The sequence below is a fragment of the Canis aureus genome, chromosome 15 (assembly GCF_053574225.1).
Source record: "Canis aureus isolate CA01 chromosome 15, VMU_Caureus_v.1.0, whole genome shotgun sequence".
Taxonomy (NCBI): Eukaryota; Metazoa; Chordata; class Mammalia; order Carnivora; family Canidae; genus Canis; species Canis aureus.
This window is the reverse complement of record NC_135625.1, coordinates 59,330,460-59,348,799: the sequence shown is the minus strand read 5'-3', so window position 1 is coordinate 59,348,799 and position 18,340 is coordinate 59,330,460. Positions and strand designations below refer to the sequence as shown.

The following is an 18,340-nucleotide window of genomic DNA, read 5'->3' as shown; positions in this document are numbered from 1 at the left end:
AAAAAAACAATCTGAATTCATTTAAATAACACTTCCCCACCTACATGACACCAAGTGTGCTAGCTCAATCGAATGTTCTTTGCTGCAGTTGGGCATCACATAGGTACCGGTTTAGTCCTAGTGGTCTGAAGAGAAGGTGGCTCCATCTTGTTTTCCTTTCATAGGACTCACTTTCCGTGCCCAAGGTGGGCACATGGGAAAGGAGACCACCTTCAAGATGTTTTCAGGTGACACAAGTGACCTTTCTTCATTTTAATTCACCTTCCGTGAGGGTATCTTAGTTTCCTAGGGCTGTCATACCAAAGTACCACAGACCGTGTGCCTTTAACAACCAAAATTTATTTTTCTTGCAATCCTGGAGGATAGATGTCTGAGATTGAAGTGTCAGTGGGATTGGTTTCTTTGAAGGCCTCTGCCCTCGGCTTCCTGATGGCTGCCTTCTCCCCGTGTCTCACATGTCTGCATATTGGATTAGGGCCTACTCGAATGATCTCATTTTAACTGCATTACCTCTTTCAAGACCCTCTCTCTAAATACAGTCAAATTGTGAGGAACCAGGGGTTAGGACTTCAACATATGAATTTTGGGAAGACAGGGGATATTCCAAGGAGTACTACTGCCTAGAATCACTCATAGCTTGACACAAATGGGACAAAGTGAGAGGCAGTTACTAAATATGAATGAGGGACATCCAAACAAGTACGCCATGGACTTTGCCCCAAGATGCTCCCAGCCCAGTTGTGGAGACAGGCGACCTCCACAGGAGAGGGGAGTCAGACATCTAGGGTGGGGTACACCATATGACAGCACAGCGTGAGAGTCACTGTTCTGGAAGCCTGGAAGAAGAGATAAAAACCAGTTAGATTAGGGACCTGGGTGAGTCAGTCGGTTAAGCATCAGGCTCTTGATTTCAGCTCAGGTCATGATCTCAGGCGCCAAGGATCAAGCCCCTCACTGGGCTCTGTGCTGGGCTTGGAGCCTGCTTGGGATCCTCTTTTTCCCTCTCTCTCCGCCTCTCCCCCTCTTCCTCTCTAAAAACAAAACAAAACAAGACAAAAAACAACAATCAATTACATAGGTCACATGGAGTTTTTCATAGTAACAACAACCACCTTTTACTGAGCTTCTACTCTCTGCCAATACTCTGTACAAGCTCTATCTCCAATCTAATCCCACCTCAGGGGCTGTGGGGAGCCCCATACAAAATAACTCATACCGTGTTCTTAGTGTTGTGCTTGGTGCACACAATGAGCATACAACAAGTGGTGGCTATCATCACTCCATGGGTATTTGTGCAGTACCTACCCCGTACTCATCGCCGGGGATGTAATGTCAAGCAAGATCAACGTGATTTCTGCCCTTGCTGACCACGCAGCTTAGGGTTGCACCATCCAATATGGTAGCCACCAGCCACACGTGGCTGTGAAAATGAAAAATTCAGCTCCTCAGCCACATTAGTTGCGTTTCATGTGGTCAACAGCCACAAATGGTTACATTTCCATCACTGCAGCAAATTCTAGTAGGTGGCACTGGAGAGGGGAAGAGAGAGAGTACCTGTACAGCAAAGGTCATGAGAGACACAGGTACAAGGGAAGAACAGCGTAATCATTGCTACCTCACTGTGATGCAGATGCAGAAACTGAAGCTCAGAGAGGTTAAGCAATTTGATTAAGTTCACACAGCTACGAAGTGGAAGAGCTGGGCTCTCAACCCAGGTCTAGCTTAATCTCACACTGCCTCTGGCTGTTTTGTGGAGGAACCAAGTCGGGCCCAGGTAGAAAATCTGGTTAAAGAGAAAAGATAGAGAAGGCACCCTTGGTGGTAAAGTAGCTGCTTGAGCAAAGGCTCAGATGGGCAAGGCTGGCGGAAGTCCACGGGTAAACCAGTCTCCCTGGAGAGGCAGTGACTTGCTGAACTCATGTACTGGGAATGGTAATTCAGGGCCTGCCTGCGTTGATTAAAAGCCAAGTAGAAAAAAAAAAAAAAAGCCAAGGAGCTAGGTACTTCAGCAGACACTGGCTCCTTGGAGCTTAGCACCGTCAGAACTGTGTGTTATGGAGGTGATGGTACTTAGGGCTGACTGGACTGAGTCCACTTAAGGACAGCAGGTTAGATAGAAAGGAAGGGGAGACTGAATGGTGCAAAGCAAAGAACCCCAAAGTGGGAGCCACACACACGAAAAAAAATGCAACCTTAAGATTTAATGGTGTGCAATGCTGGGCAATCGGCTTCGCTTCGATGGGCCTCACTTTTTCAGTTCTAAAAGGGAAGCTTGGCCCAGATGGCGTCTGAGGCCCTTTTTAGCAAGGGGTGGTCTAGGATTCTGCAAATGTGAATTAACATTAGGCTGGAGTCGGAGTAGGAAGCAGTAGCCCTGGATATAGGGGCGAGGAAGATGGCAGAGTCAAAGGTCACCCTCACAGGAGGGGGGGGCGGGGAACTATGGGCCACTAACAAAACCAGGTGTGTTTCGAGAAGGGCTTGTCTTTTTTTAGGGGGCTGCGGGGAGTGGGGGGGGGGAGCGTCACAGGGGTATGGAGGTTGTGAAGGATATAAAGTAGTGAGAAAATCGTGACTTTGTTTTAAGAAAGTTCTACAGTGATCCGTTACTTTACCGCCCCCAAGGTATAGATTCTAAACTTTCTTTTTGACTTTTGACCCACAGTAGAAAATACAATTTACATCATGGTCTGTACGGTTGTCCAGTGTGTATATATATATATATAACTGAAACAAAAGGATTCTGAAACCATAGTCACCCTCGCTGAGGACAATGGATCCTAATATTGTCTATTCCCTGACATTTCTTTCTTTCTTTCTTTTTTTTTTTTTTAAGGTGGTCCCCATCCACTGAACTAATTCTATGCTCAGTTCCTGTGTCGCGACCCGCGGCTTCGAAACCACTGCCTGGGGGTGGACTGGAGTCTTCTTACGTTGGAGGCGACGGCAGGGCATGGGGGCGGTGAACCCGGGGGGGGGGGGGGGGGGGGGGGGGGTGAGCCCAGGGGGGGGTGAGCCCGGAGGGAGGGGGGTGAGCCCGGGGGGGGGGGTGAACCCGGAGGGGGGTGAGCCCGGGGGGGGGGGGTGAGCCCGGGGGGGGGGGTGAACCCGAGGGGGGGTGAACCCGAGGGGGGTGAGCCCGGGGGGGCGGTGAGCCCGGGGGGGGGTGAACCCGGAGGGGGGTGAGCCCGGGGGGGGGGGGTGAGCCCGGGGGGGGGGTGAACCCGAGGAGGGGGGGTGAACCCGGGGGGGGGGGTGAGCCCGGGGGGGGGCGGTGAGCCCGGGGGGGGGGTGAACCCGGAGGGGGGTGAGCCCGGGGGGGGGGTGGTGTGAGCCCGGGGGGGGGGGTGAACCCGAGGGGGGGTGAACCCGGGGGGGGGGTGAGCCCGGGGGGGGGGGTGAACCCGAGGGGGGGTGGACCGGGGGGGGGGGGCTCCGGGCTGGGAGGCGGGGGAAGGAGAGTCCGGAGGCCGTCTGGTTGGAGCCCCGGGCGGGGCTGCGCGGCGAGAGCGCGGCGGCAGCGCAGGTTCCCGCAGGGCTCCGGCCCCCAGCGGCGCCGCACCTCCGACCTCAAGGGGTCTCCGAAGCTGCTCCGCGGAGGAGGCGGCGAGCGCCCGCTCGCCCCTCGGTTCACCGCACCCCTAGCTGCGGGCGAGGCGGCCGACCCTGCCCGCCGGCCGCGCCCCCCGCCCCGGCGCCCCGCCCGCCCCGCCCCGCCCCGCCCGCGCGCGCACAAACTTCTGTCCGCGCCCCTGTCCGCGGCCGGGACGGCCCCGCGCGCACCTCGCCCGCGGGCCCCGCCCCCCCGCCCCCCCGCCGCGCCTGCCCTGCGCTCGGCCTTCCCCGCCTCGCATCCGTGCCATCGGCGCTCGATTGCGCGCGGACTCCGCGCTCCGCGGCTCGCTCGCTCGCTCGCGCTCGGCCCGCCGCCCCCGCCCCCGCCCCCCGCCCCCGCCCCTCCTCCCGGCTCCGCCCGCCCCTCCTCCGCCTCCCGTGCAACTTTTGCCGAAGCCCCCGCGCACAGCCATGCTGAGCTGAGCTCCGGCCGGGCACTGGCCGCGCGCTGCCCGCCCCGGCTCCCGCCCCCCCGCGGACCCGCTCGGGGGCCGCGGCCGCCCGGCCCCTCGGCCTCGGCCGCTGCGCCCGCCCGGCCGCCCGGAGCCCCCGCGCAGGGCCCGACCGCGGCGGCGGCGGCGGCGGCGGCGGCGGCGGCGGCAGCGGCGGCGGCGGCGGCGGCGGCGCCCGGCCCCCTCCCCCGGCGCCGGCCAAGTGAGGCGGTGATGCGGGCGCTGGCGGCCCCGGCTGCGCCGAGAGCGGAGACACAGGCTCAAGATGGCAGATTCCGACTGAGGCTGGGGGGGCCGAGCTCGCGCGCCGCGTTCCCTTCTCCGTTGCCATGAATCGCGGACACCCCGGCCCCGATGGCCCCCGTGTACGAAGGTAAGGGGCGCCCGGGCCGCCGACCCCGCTCGCCCAGCGCCGCCGGCCGCCGCGGCCCCCGCAGCTTTGTTCTGCCCGCGGCCCCTCGCCGGGCAGCCCCCGGCCCGCAGCCCCCCGGCGCCCCTCCCCGGGCTGCCCCCGGCCGCGGCCCCGGCCCCGGCCCCCGCCAGCCCCTCCCCTCCCCTCCCCTCCCCTCCCGCCGCCCCCGCCGCCCCCGCCGCCCCCGCCGCTGCCCACGGCGCGGCCGCGAGCCGGAATCCGGCAGGATCTTATTTCCAGGGTGGAGGGGAGAGGCGGCGGTGGTGCAGGGGTGGGGGGCGCGAGGGTGGGCTGCTGCCCGAAGAAAAGAAACTGGGAGGGGGCGCCTGGGGGGGCACAGACCCGTGACGGTGCTTTTCATTTATTTGGCATAAATAAAGGTGATGCGGTTTAGCTCTGCTCCTGCTCCCCCTCCTCCCCCTCCTCCCCCTCCCCCCCCCAGAAAATTCACCTTTAGGGTGATCCTTCTACCCTGTCCCCGGCTCCCCTCCGGTCCCTCCCCACGCTCCTTTATTCTCCGCGAGCCTCTGATTTTATTTATTTATTTATTTATTTATTTATTTATTTATTTATTTATTTATTTATTTGGGGGGTGTCTATGGAATCGGAATGTATGGGGCTAGGTGATGAGAGGAGGGTACGGAGGGAAAAGTCCATCTCAGACCCACAGGCAGAACAATGAAATTGGCTAAAATCTCCCCGCATTAGCGTGTGTAAGGGAAAATGTAGTTTAGGTTTTCGGGTCGGGTTGGGGGGGAGGGAGGGCGCGGGGGCGGGGGCGGCCGAGAGGTTCCCCTCGGTCGGCCTGGGCAGGACCTGCGTGTGGCACCTTCACCTGGCCTGGGGTCATTTTTCGGATCTGTCTTTAGGAAGAAAGAAAAAGAAGGGAGGGCAAAAGCCCTATATACACTTCCCCTTGCCCTCCTCTCTCTCTCTTTCTCTCTCTCTCTCTCTCTTTCGTTTCTCTTCAGTCAGTTCTTGTCAGCTTCCAGCCAGAAATCAAACCAGAATCAACTTAAGTTTTTTTTTTTTTTTTTTTTTTTTTTTTACACTTCGCTGTGTTTTTGTGTGCTTGTAGTAGGAGGAATCTTAAACCAAAGGGTGCCCGAGTTTTTCAGTCATTTCATCGTGAAAATGTTTTTCTTATGAAATCATTGAAAGAGCAGGCTTTACATACTTTTTAGCGTCGGTCCATCTGGCTTTTCTTTCGGTTTTGTTCAGATATTCTGTGGACGAAACAGCAAATGAGAGGGGAAAGGGTTTGTGTGGAGTAGAGAGGAGGGGCGGGGAGAGGAGGGTTTAATCCTTCTATAAATCCCGAGAACAGTGCTGGCGAGTGAGACAGGGAACGCATTAATACTTTTATCTCTGTTACAAGAGGCAGATTAAAAAAAAAAAAAACTTATCTGAAAAGAAAATCTGTTATTAGTTCCAGGGCTCCAAATGAATTTGGTTTCTGGATGGAATAAAGTTACCAGTCAGGCCCTGGATAATGAGGCTGTAAATAACCTATGGACTGTAAATATTTTTTTTCAGACTCTCTTAGAAACAAAGGGGCTGTTTAGAAGGCAACAGAGCGATGTTATTCCAGGGGCTTTCCTCTTTGATTCTGAAGAACACAAGGTCCATTTAACCATTCGACAAAACAAAACGCAATTTCTGATCACTCCACCACGCAGAATGGAACGAGCCGGTGGCTCTGTGAACCTGCTAGGAGAACCCATGTCGGGCATTCATTGTTCGTCTGTGTCTATGGGAGGGGGCTACAGTCAATGCTCCCACTGTCTATGGAGTGTTAAAATGAAACAATTTTCTCTTTATTAAGTACCTCCTTGAGACTCCCTCTGCTGGACACTCCGGGCGTGCATTAGGGAGGGAACTTGGCATTGAATTCAGAACTATAGTAGACGGCTGCTTTCTCTTTTGCAAGGGGCTGGCTGGGTCCGTGGGTTTGGGATGTGTTTTGTCAACTTTGTAGAAAGCCTGTCTCGGGAACTGTGCTGCTCACCTCCCATTCCTTTCGTTCTAAATCTATACAGAAGGTAGCCATACCCTGGAGGCTAAGACTTGGTTGGCACTCTCGTTCTGACTTCAGTGTTCTTTTAGTGCATTACAACAGATAAAGAATTGTGGGTGTGTAAGATGTTAAGGTTTAAGCATAATCGTGGATCTCAAAGGTCTCAGGAGCTCACTTATTTTTATTTGCAGGCTTCACTCACTGTTCCAGCTGACCTACCTGGTCACCTCTTTCCACCCTGAGTTTCTCTCAGTCTTGTCTGTGCGCTGTCTTAACTGTCCCTACACTTTGTACCCTTTGCCTCTGCTGGAGTTTCTGGGCCTCTTTATCCTTCTTTCCCGAGCACCCCCCCCTTCTCCCCAGCCTCACTGGGCACAAGCTCAGGCCTAGGTCTTTTTGAAGGAGCCTGTTGGTCATGCTCTAAAACAGACAGGTGACCTCCATGAAGGATTGTACTCCTGGAACCTACATTCACTTAGCTTGATGAGTGCTTCTAAGACTCCGGTGACCTCCTTTTTCCCTTCTTGGCGATATCCACTGGATTCAGTGAGCCGGATTTTTACCACATCCCAGTCAGAATGCATGGGCCCCCTGTGTGTATCCTGAAGGAGCAGGGCTTTTCCTGGGGAATTTGCCAAGAAGATTTCTAATCGTTTCCAAGCTGCTAAAAAAAAAAAAAAAATCGAACATGGGGTTCTTCTCAGGAGCAGTATAATGACAGGTGAGGCATTTCAGCTGGAATTCGGGCACGCGCTCATTCCTTTAAGTGGGGCGCAGTTGCCCCAGGTTAGGCTGTGGGGTGAAAGGCCTGAATGCAACAGTGAGGCATCTGAACTGCCAGCTGTTTAGAGAGAAATTCAGTCTTTGTAAAAGGGTATGTTTGATAATACAAATTAATGGGTAGCAAAGTGTTGGCAGTCTCCCGCTACTTGCTTTTAATGTTAGATTTATAAATAGCGCATTCGTTTTCAGGAACTTGGTACTGATTAAGTTAAACTTCTTTGAAAGGGTTTATTTTCTTTATAAAGTTAAACATTTGCCTTGCAATTGTGTTTACTCCATCAACTTGCTTAGTAAGGCTATTTTCAATATGTAGTGCAAAGGCCAGCGACATAGGTCTATATTGCCATGGGTTCTGAATTAGAGGGCCCTGAATTCCAAGTTAATTATGTTCCACCATCCCTGAGATGTGTCATGTCAATTAGTATTGGCTTACACAGACTTCCCAAAACTCTAATACTGAAATCTCTCATCAGATGGGTCTGAAGACACCTACCGAAATGCCTACCAAGAAATGGATTCTGAATCATCTTCCATTAAAAGAATTTGATGACACATGTTCTAAAATATCTTTTCCTGTGTTTGTGTTTTATATTTTTAAAATGAGTAAGTATAAATATTGTTTTCATTCTCACCGCTTTTGGGTAGTGAATCAAGGCTCATTAATTTTACCCTTGATTCCGGACAGTATGGTAGAATACTGGAATCAGAGAAACCTGGGTTCGACTCTAGCTGTGTGACTTTGGGCGTGTCACTTAACTTCTTGGAGCTTTGTTTCATCTTAAGCCTCACTGGACTGTGTGAGGATTCCATTAGAATTGAGTACGTGTACAGTGCCTGGCTGTAGCGGGCATTTTGTTAGTATGTTTTAAATCCCTCTGTTTTGGGGGGCTGCTTACAGGCATGATGACTCCAGGGAAGGAAGAGCCCGCAAATAGTTTAGAAAACCAATAATAGCAACATTTCAATTATTAATCTCCTGCTATTCCTCTTCCAGTTTGGCACCAGCAACAATAAACCCCCTATGGCCACAGAAGAAAGAGCCTTCTTAACCCCCTCTGTGACCTTTCTAGATGTCTATTCCCACTGAGTTGCTGCTGGTTTCAGGTAGAGCGTTTCTCACATTCTATGCCACTTTAAGAATGAAGAAACAAACCGTTAGAGCCAAGTTTCAGGGGCTGCAGCTGCCTCTGTGAAAGTATCCCGAAGTATGAAAGATAACCTTCACCCCTGACCAGGATACATCCCTACCCCAGGCAGGCCGGGGAAAGGTTGCTGCCAGAGGTGGCTCACCAAGGACCTCCTGGGGGAGGAGGGGGCGTGACGCCCGCTTCACCCCTGGCCAGGGTCTGGCTCATCATGCATTCAACATAGTTTTCCTACAAGAAGGCATTTGGTGCTTTATGCAAGTTACGGCTGCTTCTAGTCTTCACATTTAATTTTTTTAATGTTTCTTCATTTCTCTTCCTCCCATAGAGACTAATCTGGGGGAACCACCTTTGAGGTTTATATGAAACAAAGTCATGATGATCAAGAGGGTATGATATGTAACCATTTTTTATTGTTCTCTGAACAATGTAATTTGCCAGTGCTTTCTGGTAGTCTTATGATGACAATTCAGGCACTTCGGGTTGCTATCAAAGACCAGATTCAGAATAATGCCAGCCAACTTCATGGAACCATCGATAGAGTGTGAACTTGAAAGGCCCAAACTCGTAATAGTTCCATTTCATACAGCAATCCTCTGTGGGGGGAGGAAAAAAAGGAAAAATGAACAAAAACTGAAAAGCTGGAGTATAGGGAGGTCTTTATTTTTCCTCTAAAAGAAACGGAGATGCCTGAAGTTCATTGGCGCTAAGCGTGACTTAGGTTCTACTTAGTCTGTGTGGTGCACTCCACTCACATGAAGTCACTCACTGTCCTTCCAGCCCCACCAGGGGGACGCTGTCACCCCGCTTTACAGACAGGGCACAGCTTTCATGAACTCATTAACAAGATCTAGGTAGGGTCCCTGTCCTCGAGGAGTCCGGGGGTATGGGAAGTGAAAGTCAGAAGTACACGTGGGCTCACTGGACCGTGGCCTGACTCAAGATAGAATGTGTGTGTGTGTGAGTGTGTGTGCACACGCATGCACGCACCCTTGCAGTTTTTTAATTCTTAACTCACTGATCATTCTCATGGTGTAAAGGGAAGACCCTATTTCCCTATTTTCTCTTGAAATATTTGTTTTTATTTGGATCAAACAAGTATTTCAGAATGTAGGAAATTCCTGTTACAAGTTTCCTTAGAAATTACCATCTCTAATTACCAACTCTTCCTCTTTCATTCCTTCTTTCATTACTTACATTTTGTATCCTTGTAAATGTAAATATGTTTTTAATTTGCACAGGTTGCTGAGAGATGTTAGTTTTTTTTTTTTTTTGGTGTTTAGGGTTCTGGGTTCTGTTGTGAATGGACCCCCTGCATCATAGGTGGCTGGAGAATTAACTCCTGGCTTTGCCGCCTGCCTGAGTTCGCATATTCCAGGTGGTTTTGTGGTACCTATTCGTTGGGCTGTAGATGGGCTGGTCGCTCAGCAGATGACTCCAGGAGTCATAGAAGGAGAAAACCCAGCTCTGTCCCTCAGGGGGCTTGGAACCCAGGGCAGGAGAGGACCTCGGGAGATGTGTAGTTCATCCTCCTGTCTTCAGGAACGTGAGTGTCCATAACTTGAAATCGTCAGTTCATCAAAACAATTTTTTTTTTCCAGGAAAAGGCCACACTAGGAACCCCCTCAGTAACCAGTTCCAGGTTACCCGAATGCCAAGAAATTCCTGAGTCCACCTGAAATCTCACCTGCCTTCGTTCAAACCTGTTTTCTTTTGCTCCGTTCTTTTCTCTAAAACCTTCCATATATTTGAAGATAATAACTGGGTCTCTACAGCTCTTTCCTTATAGAGCCTGTTCTGTGTCCTCACCCTCCTCTGAACTCTCTCTAGTTTCTCCACATTAAAAAAAAAAAAAAAAAAGATTGGTGGTGGTCGAAACCGAATACAGTTCTTTAAAAATGGTCTCATTAGTACAGTGTACACAAGAAAAATGACTTCAAGGTTCTTGCATCATTGTGAACCCCTGGAGGGCAAGAACCAAATCTGATTCATCTCTGTATCCCCCACAGTAGCTGGGCAGTTCGTTAAACCTAGTAGGCACTTCATAAACAGTTGTTGAATTGACTCTTCCTTTAATATAGCTAAGTAATAACTTACATCACACCAGCCCTGGATTGGTAACTGATAGTTAGCTTGCTTTCACCTGGGTCCTGAGTCCTTATTTGCCTTCTGTGCATATCGAGCCATCCTTTACCCCAACTGTTCCACCTTCTGCTTGACTCTGAATCTGCTTGATCACTTTGAATTCACCCCTCTACTTCCAGCTCTTTAGAACTTTATCTTCCTACAGATCTGACAGACAGTATGCAGGGACCCAAGTGTATAAAGTTGAACTGCTCTTGAAAGAAGAGAAGAGAAGACACAGAAGAATCTGGATGATTCAGTGTAATATCAGTTCATCCAGGTTTAGAAAGGACAGTTTGTCAAATTCTTTACAGATTCTGAGTCAGCTAAAGCCATACCTGTTTTTCCAGGTTCTCTGTGAGGAGTAAGCTAAGTGTTCATGAGAGTGGCTACCAGTCAGCCTGGCAGCCGGGATTCCTTCCTGTCTTTGGTCTCAAGCCAACAGCAGAAAAGGCAAAAGATACTGATGGACAGGGCCATTCAACCTGTGACTTTCTGATGAGCGACTTTACCATTACAAAGTAAGCTAGTAAAATAGTTGCCAGTGAAGAAAGAAAAAAAAAAGAGCAAACCTTGAAAACGGCAAAATAATTTTGTGGTTTTTACAGCCACTTATTTCTACACATGGCATTGAAGAGATTTGTAGTGTTTTGAAAGCGGTCTGTTTTAGCAATTCTTGCCTAACTTCTTTTGCTCTAGTAGGTTCTGATTAATTAAATGCCACTGTGTTTAAGCAGAATTAAGATTGATTGACTCTTGCACGTGCTAATGCTGTAGACTTTATAAAACCTTCACTGTCACAAAAAGAATGCAGCCTAATATGTGAGCAAAAGGAGCGTTTCCTCCCAGGTTGTGCTGCCCGTCCTCAGGGAAAGATCACAGCGGAAGCTGCCATAACATTGGGTAGAAAAGTGCGTTTGGTTCACGCAGTTACAGATTGCATCCTGATGCAATAAGGTTTGTTTCTGTATTTTTACCATTTTCCTTCATATCAGTATTCCCTCATTGAGTCAACCAGTGGAGTTGCTATTCACAATATAAGACGATTTTTCCAAGAGCTTATCATAAGCAAAGTGATCCATCATGCCAGTTCTGTGTAGAACTTCTAGTTTCAAAAGGTATTAAAGAAAAAATTTTAATGGTATGTGTGCCTGCAGTCCTGTTAAAAGTCTTATGGCAAGGAAATTTGGAAAACCCTGGTTTATTGCTGGTTGTGGAAGTATATGCTCCCTCTCTCTCTCTTTCTCTCTCTCTAATGAAGAATTTATGGAGCACTGACAAAAACCAGCATGTAAATTCTTGAAATTGTGCAGAAAGGCAGCAAGTTACACTTTCCTGAGTTCTATGTGACTGCACCTACTCCCCAGAATCCAGGCTGATCGCAGCTTCTACAGGAAACTAAATTTCAGGGGAGCTCATTACAGTCAAGAGAGAGCAAGCACGCTTGCACATGCATTCAGCGTTATCCCCTGAACCATCTACACTCGCGGCTCCAGCACAGTATGATGACTGTTATTCATTAAGTATGACCTGCCCCATCAGGGAAAGATTAATCGATATTCATTATGTTCCGTTAACTGAGACTGGGAGGTTCTCTAATATATTACAGAAATGTTTCCTTTAGAAAACAGTTAAAATAAAGAAGCTCTCATTTCATTGTACCGTGACTTCAAAAACGGATTTAAGGCTGCCTAAAGGGTTAACTTTCTGGAAGATGGGTAGTTGATTTATGTTGATCAATTTTGTGGATCAGCTGATTTCAAGGATGTCGGATAAATGAGGTATTCCTATACGAAGAGATGACAAAAACAGCCAAAACTCTTGTGCTAGCTTAACAAGGTGAATAAGCAGAGTGCATAATGGAATTCATTTGCAAAGTAATTTTTGCTTGGCTACAGTGGTAAGCACAAAATAGACCAGCAGACGAGAACGGTAAGTGTTTAGGATCTGTTGTTGAAAGGTTTAAAAGGGGTTCTAATTCAAGAGACATTTTATGGTGTGGAGAAGGGGACCAATATAATCAAAATGATACTTGAACAAGGTAATTTTTCCTGGCCTGGATATAATAGTAGAATGAGGCAGCCAGGGGGTGAGCCATACTGGGAGGCCGTGTGCTGCAGGGGAAGGTGTGAGCACCGTGGAGATGCAACTGGGCCTTTTGTTGGGGTCACATAGGAGAACATGTGTAGAGCACTTATCAGCATGCCTGACCCAGGGGTTCAATACGTGTTCCCTTTCGCTTTCCTCCCCACACCTTATGGCCATCAGGAAGGCTTGCAGGGGTTGGCAATACCGTATTTATCCTGATTTTCTGAAGAATCTCTTCTTTATACGGGCTCTCTCACAGTGAGGTCGGTATCTCAAGGATCTTACCGGGCACAGTATAAACCCAGTGGGATCTGCACACAGTAGTATCAACCTTTGACAAGAGGAAACAGGCCGAGAGCAGTGAAGAGGCTGCCCTGGTGTCAACCTAGAGAGAAGGGAGGAGGCAGGGCTAGCGTGTGCACAGAAGGCTCAGAACCCCGAACCCCTGAGGCGGGGAGCTTCCCTGGGCTGCACTAGCAGGTGGAGCTCCAGGGGTAGTGGTTGCAGCAAGGCTGTCAGAGCCACTAACCTCCCCCAGACCCACCTGTAAGGGAGCTGCTGAGGGGTGGTTCTCCTGGGTCCTGGCAGCCCACAGTGCCTCACTGAGCTCATTGGGAGGGAGTATCTCCCCCTTCCCCAAGGAAAGCAAGGTCCCATGCCTTCAGCTCCAGCGCTTAGTCTTCTCCTAGGAAGGTGTTTTTTTTTTTTTTTAATATTTTATTTTATTTTTTTAATTTATTTATGATAGTCACATAGAGAGAGAGAGAGAGAGAGAGAGAGAGAGGCAGAGACATAGGCAGAGGGAGAAACAGGCTCCATGCACCGGGAGCCCGACGTGGGATTCGATCCCGGGTCTCCAGGATCGCGCCCTGGGCCAAAGGCAGGCGCCAAACCGCTGCGCCACCCAGGGATCCCTCCTAGGAAGGTGTTCATCATGTTTCCCTGAGAAAGTTTGCAGCTTGTCATCATGAGCTACTTATTAACAAAAACAGAGAAGTCACAAAAGAGAAACCAGTACAACCATGGTGAGTTTCAGAGTACTGTCTAGCTATTAAGCAGCTTTTTTTTTTTTTTAATTCTAATCCTCCAGGTACAGTTCAGAGTCTGAGTCGTGTCGTCCCCCCCCCGGCACTGACATGACCAGAACTTGCAGCCAGAGGCCCTGGGGAAGACCTGGCTGGGACCCTTGGCATGAGGCCTCTCGGGCAGGGATTCCATGGGTCCCAGGGACCTGGAGGATGGTCAGAAGAGCATGGGGCCCAGCCCATGAGATGAGCACGATGCGTCCCTCCCCCTGTCTGTGGGCAGTGCCGATAAGGGGACTTCTTGCTGTAAAATCTGAGGCAACGAAAGCAACCTGAAATGTTTCCTGTTTATACAAGCCAGGGCTGGTGATTGCTTCATGGATATTTGGCTTTCCTTTTTCTCCCTCCTCAGCCTGGATCTTACATGCTGGTTGCTCCATAAAGCAAAGTGGGTGAAACTGACCCATTTCCTGTTGCTTGCTAAGGTAGCTCAATAACCAGTATGTCCCTCCCACAGTGAAACTTGACAGAGAGCCTAGTAAATCCTACAGCTTTTCTGTTTCGTCTGTCTGAGCCCTTGAGGTGCACAGGCTCTCCTCTCCTTCCTTGATGTCATCTTACCTCTCTGCTTCCACCTACTTATTACTTCCCACTCATCTGTCCACAGTCAGGCTCCTTTACCTACCTACCTGTTTGTTCTTTGTGTACCTTGGCTATGCATTCGCCTTGATATACTTGTTGGTGCGAGGGTCTAAGTGGAGGGACATGTGGAACCCTCCTGGTCCACTTGTGTCGGGCACTGTTGGGAGAAGTGGCTCTCCGACTCTGGCATCCTCAGTCACCTGGAAGGCTTGTTAAAACTCATCAGTAGGCCCCACCCTCAGAGTTTCTGTTTCAGTAGGTCTGGGGTGGGGCTCGAGAATTTGCATTTCTAATTGAGAACCCCTGTTTTAGAATGAATGTATTCAGAATGAAAAATCAGGACCTGTTTAAAATAAGATGGTAGTTGTTTTGATGACAACTTCCCTTGAACAAGTGAGAGTCAGAGACCCGACATTAGCATTATTTTCAGTTCTACTGCTCTTTCGTGGCCGTAACTTCCTGAAGCCATAGGACAACGTACAGATCCAGTCCCTTGGCCTTCCTGCCTCTGACTGCAAGAGAAAAGAGGCCCCATTTTAAAACTCCAGGGTGGGACCTACTGTCTCTTCTTCTACAAGAGTTAGCCAGTCTGTAGTTCATCTAGTTTGGCCCTGGGGTCCCAGAGTAGACTGGGCAGGCGTCATTTGTGGGATGATAATATATTTCCATTCACTAACAGAGCTCTATGATCTTCTTTGTTTGTACAAGAGGACATTGAGGCTTAGAGATGTTAAATAATGTGTCTCAGGTCTCATAAGCAACTGGTAGAGCCAGGGCTTGCACTCCACCTGATAACTAGAGCATGCTCTTGTCTTGACCGGCAGCCCAGCCTGTGCCTCACAGGTGATTTGAAGTGGTCCATGCACCACACAACGAGATACACCACGAGGATCCCTGGAGAAGGGGTAGCCACAGTGGAGGCAGATGGTTCTAGAGTGTTAATGTCACACACACCTTCCCGAGGCTCTGCTGTCCCATTTGCCTCCTCTTCATCAACCAGGATCATGTTGACATGATGATCTGGTGTTTAGTCTGCTGGTTGGCCTATAGGATGGATATAATAAAAGGCAGCCAAGACATGAACCCCCTTTGAGCAGCAAAACAGATAAAACATCTGAGAACAATCTTACTGAGACCTCTAAGAAAAAAGTGTGATGAAAAGATGAAAACAACAGCTAATGCCTGTCAAGCCCTAGCTGTTGCTGGTTCTGTTGTAAGGTTTCACATGTGTTAACTCATTGAATCCTTGAAGCAGTGCTGTAGGGTAGGTTCTGCTGCCACTGTGATATTCAGAAGCACAGAAAGTTTCCATGGCTTGAGAGTCCCACAGCTGACCCTGACCCCAGGCACTGTGGACCCAGAGCTCACACCCCTCACCACAAGGCAGGAAGTCCTTCCCAACCCCTTCCTAGAAGAGGGAGTAAAATTTGAAATACGGTCTTCTCTGGTTTTTCTCTAAATGTAGATGTTCTTTGTTTCACTCAAAAATCTACATATATGTCTTAAAATTTGAGAAACTGACTTCTACTGGTCTTGAAGGATGAGGTGGTAGGCACAGAGCAGTCAGGCCTGAAAGAGAAGAGGAGCAAAGGGACTAGCTCTCCCATGTGTTAAAACCATAAAGCATCAAATTTGGCACGAAATTTGACAGACCCATCAGTGGGGCAGAATGCATGAGCCAGATTTAAGGCCCTGTTGTCTGTGAACATTTAATAGATGATGAAGGAGGTGCCATGAAGCAGTGGGCGAAAGGAAACCTGATTTAACAAATGGGAGTGGGACCATATGATAGCAATTTGAAAAATCTCAACGGAGATTCTCACCTCACATCATTATACCAACATAAATTCTATGTGATTAAAATGTTAAATTCAACAAAAATCTGTTGAGCACGTTCAACATGCCAGGTACTGTTCTAGATGCTGCTGGGTGTACTGCAATGCAAAAACAGGCCAAAAACCCCTACCTGAAGCAGTGTGCATTTGAGCAAGTAAAGGGAAGTAATCCTTTTTTTTTGTTTGTTTTTGTTTTTTAAAGCTTGAAAGAGCTAGAAGCGGGTATTTATCAAACCTCTGAAGGAGTTGAAATTTCTAAGCTTAGAATGTGTGGAAGAAATTATAGAGGAAAACATCAATAGTTTTATCAGTGTAACATTCCCCAAATGTTAAGGTTATTTCTGGGTTTACTATCACAAGATACTAGAATTAGTAAGTCAAAGGGTATGAACATTTATTGGGCTCTAGATGATGTTCCTCCCAAAGTATTTATAGATTAAATAAATCAAACCACCTAAAGCCTTAAGTTTACCTAGACCTTTTCATTCAGGAAGGAAATGTTCCTCACTGCTCTAGGGACTGGGTCCTCTCTCCTCATTTCCAAGGGCTTCGGTGCCATCTACATGTATCAGTAACTCCCAAACTTCTATCTCTACCTATAGTTATATTTTGAGTTCCAAAGTCGTAGAGCCAACAGTCTATTTGCCATCACTATTTGGATGTCCCACAGGTACCACATTTAACGTGTACAAAGAAAAACTCTTGGTCAACCCTCTGAAATACGTGCCTTTTCCACAATTCTTCATTTCCATAAATGGCATCATCTTCCACCCAGTAGTTGACACCAGAAACCTGGGAGTCATTCTTGACTTAATTTTACTTCACATTTAATCCATCACCAAGTTTTATTGATTTTTGCCTCCCAAATATAGCTATTCTTGTTTCTTGCCAGAGTTATGTTCTGTAAAGCTGCCACAAATACTGAATTAGCAAATACTGAACCAGTGCTCCTAGGTTAGCATCCTGCAAGCCTCTGGTCACTTTCGTCAGCCTATCAATACATAACCTTGTCTATGTGTGCTTCTCTAAAGACACCTTCTTTAGTATATATTGTTAATTTATTAACATTGAACTCACAGGGTAGAACATTATTTGCTCATGCTTGAACGAAGCTTACCAGCACAAATAGTTTCTCTGTGAGGTACATCACAGCCTTTTTGCATTAAAAAACCCTAGACAATCCTTTACCACTATGCTTGGGGGCCATTTTTAAATCTCCAATAAAAACCACAAAAAAATGCAAACAACATGGTACTAAAGGGTGAGTGGAAAGTGTACTTGTACAAGAACAGAACCCAGAAGGCAAGCATGGCCTCGTTTGACCTCAGCTGGGAACACATGCATCATGCATGTCTGGGAAAGACTGTGAGAGCACCCTCTGAGTACTGATTTTGGGATTACAAATAAATTCTAGTGAGTTGGTGAATTTGCAGATACGGAGTCCTTGGATAATGAAGAAGACCCACCTGTATATGGTAAACCTATCCATTTCTCCCTATACTGCCATCCCCTGGCCCATTGGTCAGCAAACTCATTCTGAAAAGGGCCAGATAGTAGGTACAGTTGACCCTCGAGCAACATGAGGTTAGGGACATTAAAACACAGAGTAGAAAATCCATGTATAGCTTTTGACTCCCCCCAAACTGTTAATACTTTGCTATTGACTGGAAGCTTACTTATAAACAGTTGATTAACATATTTTGTATATGTGTTATATGTTGTCTACTTACAATAGATAAGCTAGAGAAGAGAAAATTATTAAGATCATAAGGAAGAGGAAATACATTTTCCAGACAATGTAAAAAAACTCGCATACAAGTAAGTATGCGAGTAGGGTTCAAACCTGTGTTGCTCAAGGGTCAACTGTGTCTTAGGCTTTGCCGGCCAGATGGTCTGCATGACAGCTGCTCAGCTCTGCATTTGTGAAAGCAGCTGTAGACACATAAATGGGTGGGTGGGACTGTGTTCCAATAAAACTTTATTTACAAAACAGACTTTGGCTGGGTTGGCCCCCAGACCCTGCCAGCATCATCTAACCCACCACAGTGCCTTATCTGGACTGTCTTCCTGACCTGCCTATCCCCCATGGCCATTCTTGAACCTCTTGCCAATATCCATATTAAGTGTAAGTTGGATCTGATTCCTCTCCCACTTCAGATGTCCAAACACTTCCATCACACTTCAGATAAAATCCAGAATCTT

General features: G+C 48.5%; 1 protein-coding gene and 2 long non-coding RNA genes across 16 annotated transcripts in view; 1 reads left to right on the top strand and 2 right to left on the bottom strand.

Annotated features, from left to right (window-relative positions):
• Positions 1 to 252: 252 nt before the first annotated feature.
• LOC144284938 (uncharacterized) lies at positions 253 to 3,680 on the bottom strand. 2 transcript variants are annotated; one of them, XR_013353329.1, is made up of 3 exons: positions 3,563 to 3,680; positions 1,306 to 1,529; positions 253 to 1,031 (listed from the first exon to the last, which is right to left on the bottom strand). It is a non-coding gene; the product is annotated as an uncharacterized LOC144284938 (long non-coding RNA). The 2 variants fall into 2 exon arrangements; XR_013353328.1 differs by lacking the exon at positions 3,563 to 3,680 and adding an exon at positions 1,616 to 2,422.
• Positions 3,681 to 4,241: 561 nt separating this feature from the next.
• Positions 4,242 to 18,340, top strand: part of HIPK2 (homeodomain interacting protein kinase 2) — a 193,608-nt gene continuing 179,509 nt past the window's right edge. For 8 of the 13 annotated variants that reach the window (XR_013353325.1, XM_077850124.1, XM_077850123.1 and 5 more), the window contains exons 1-2: positions 4,243 to 4,440; positions 7,753 to 7,882. Coding sequence is in view for 10 of the 13 variants with exons in the window: in XM_077850124.1 (XP_077706250.1) it covers positions 7,753 to 7,882 (130 nt within the window). In the remaining 3 variants the exon portion in view is untranslated. Of the gene's footprint in view, positions 4,441 to 7,752; positions 7,883 to 18,340 lie in introns of all 13 variants that reach the window. The other 5 variants (XM_077850125.1, XM_077850127.1, XM_077850129.1 and 2 more) reach the window with 2 other exon arrangements.
• Positions 8,818 to 13,328, bottom strand: LOC144284937 (uncharacterized). Its single transcript, XR_013353327.1, has 3 exons — positions 13,181 to 13,328; positions 12,842 to 13,021; positions 8,818 to 9,020 (listed from the first exon to the last, which is right to left on the bottom strand). It is a non-coding gene; the product is annotated as an uncharacterized LOC144284937 (long non-coding RNA).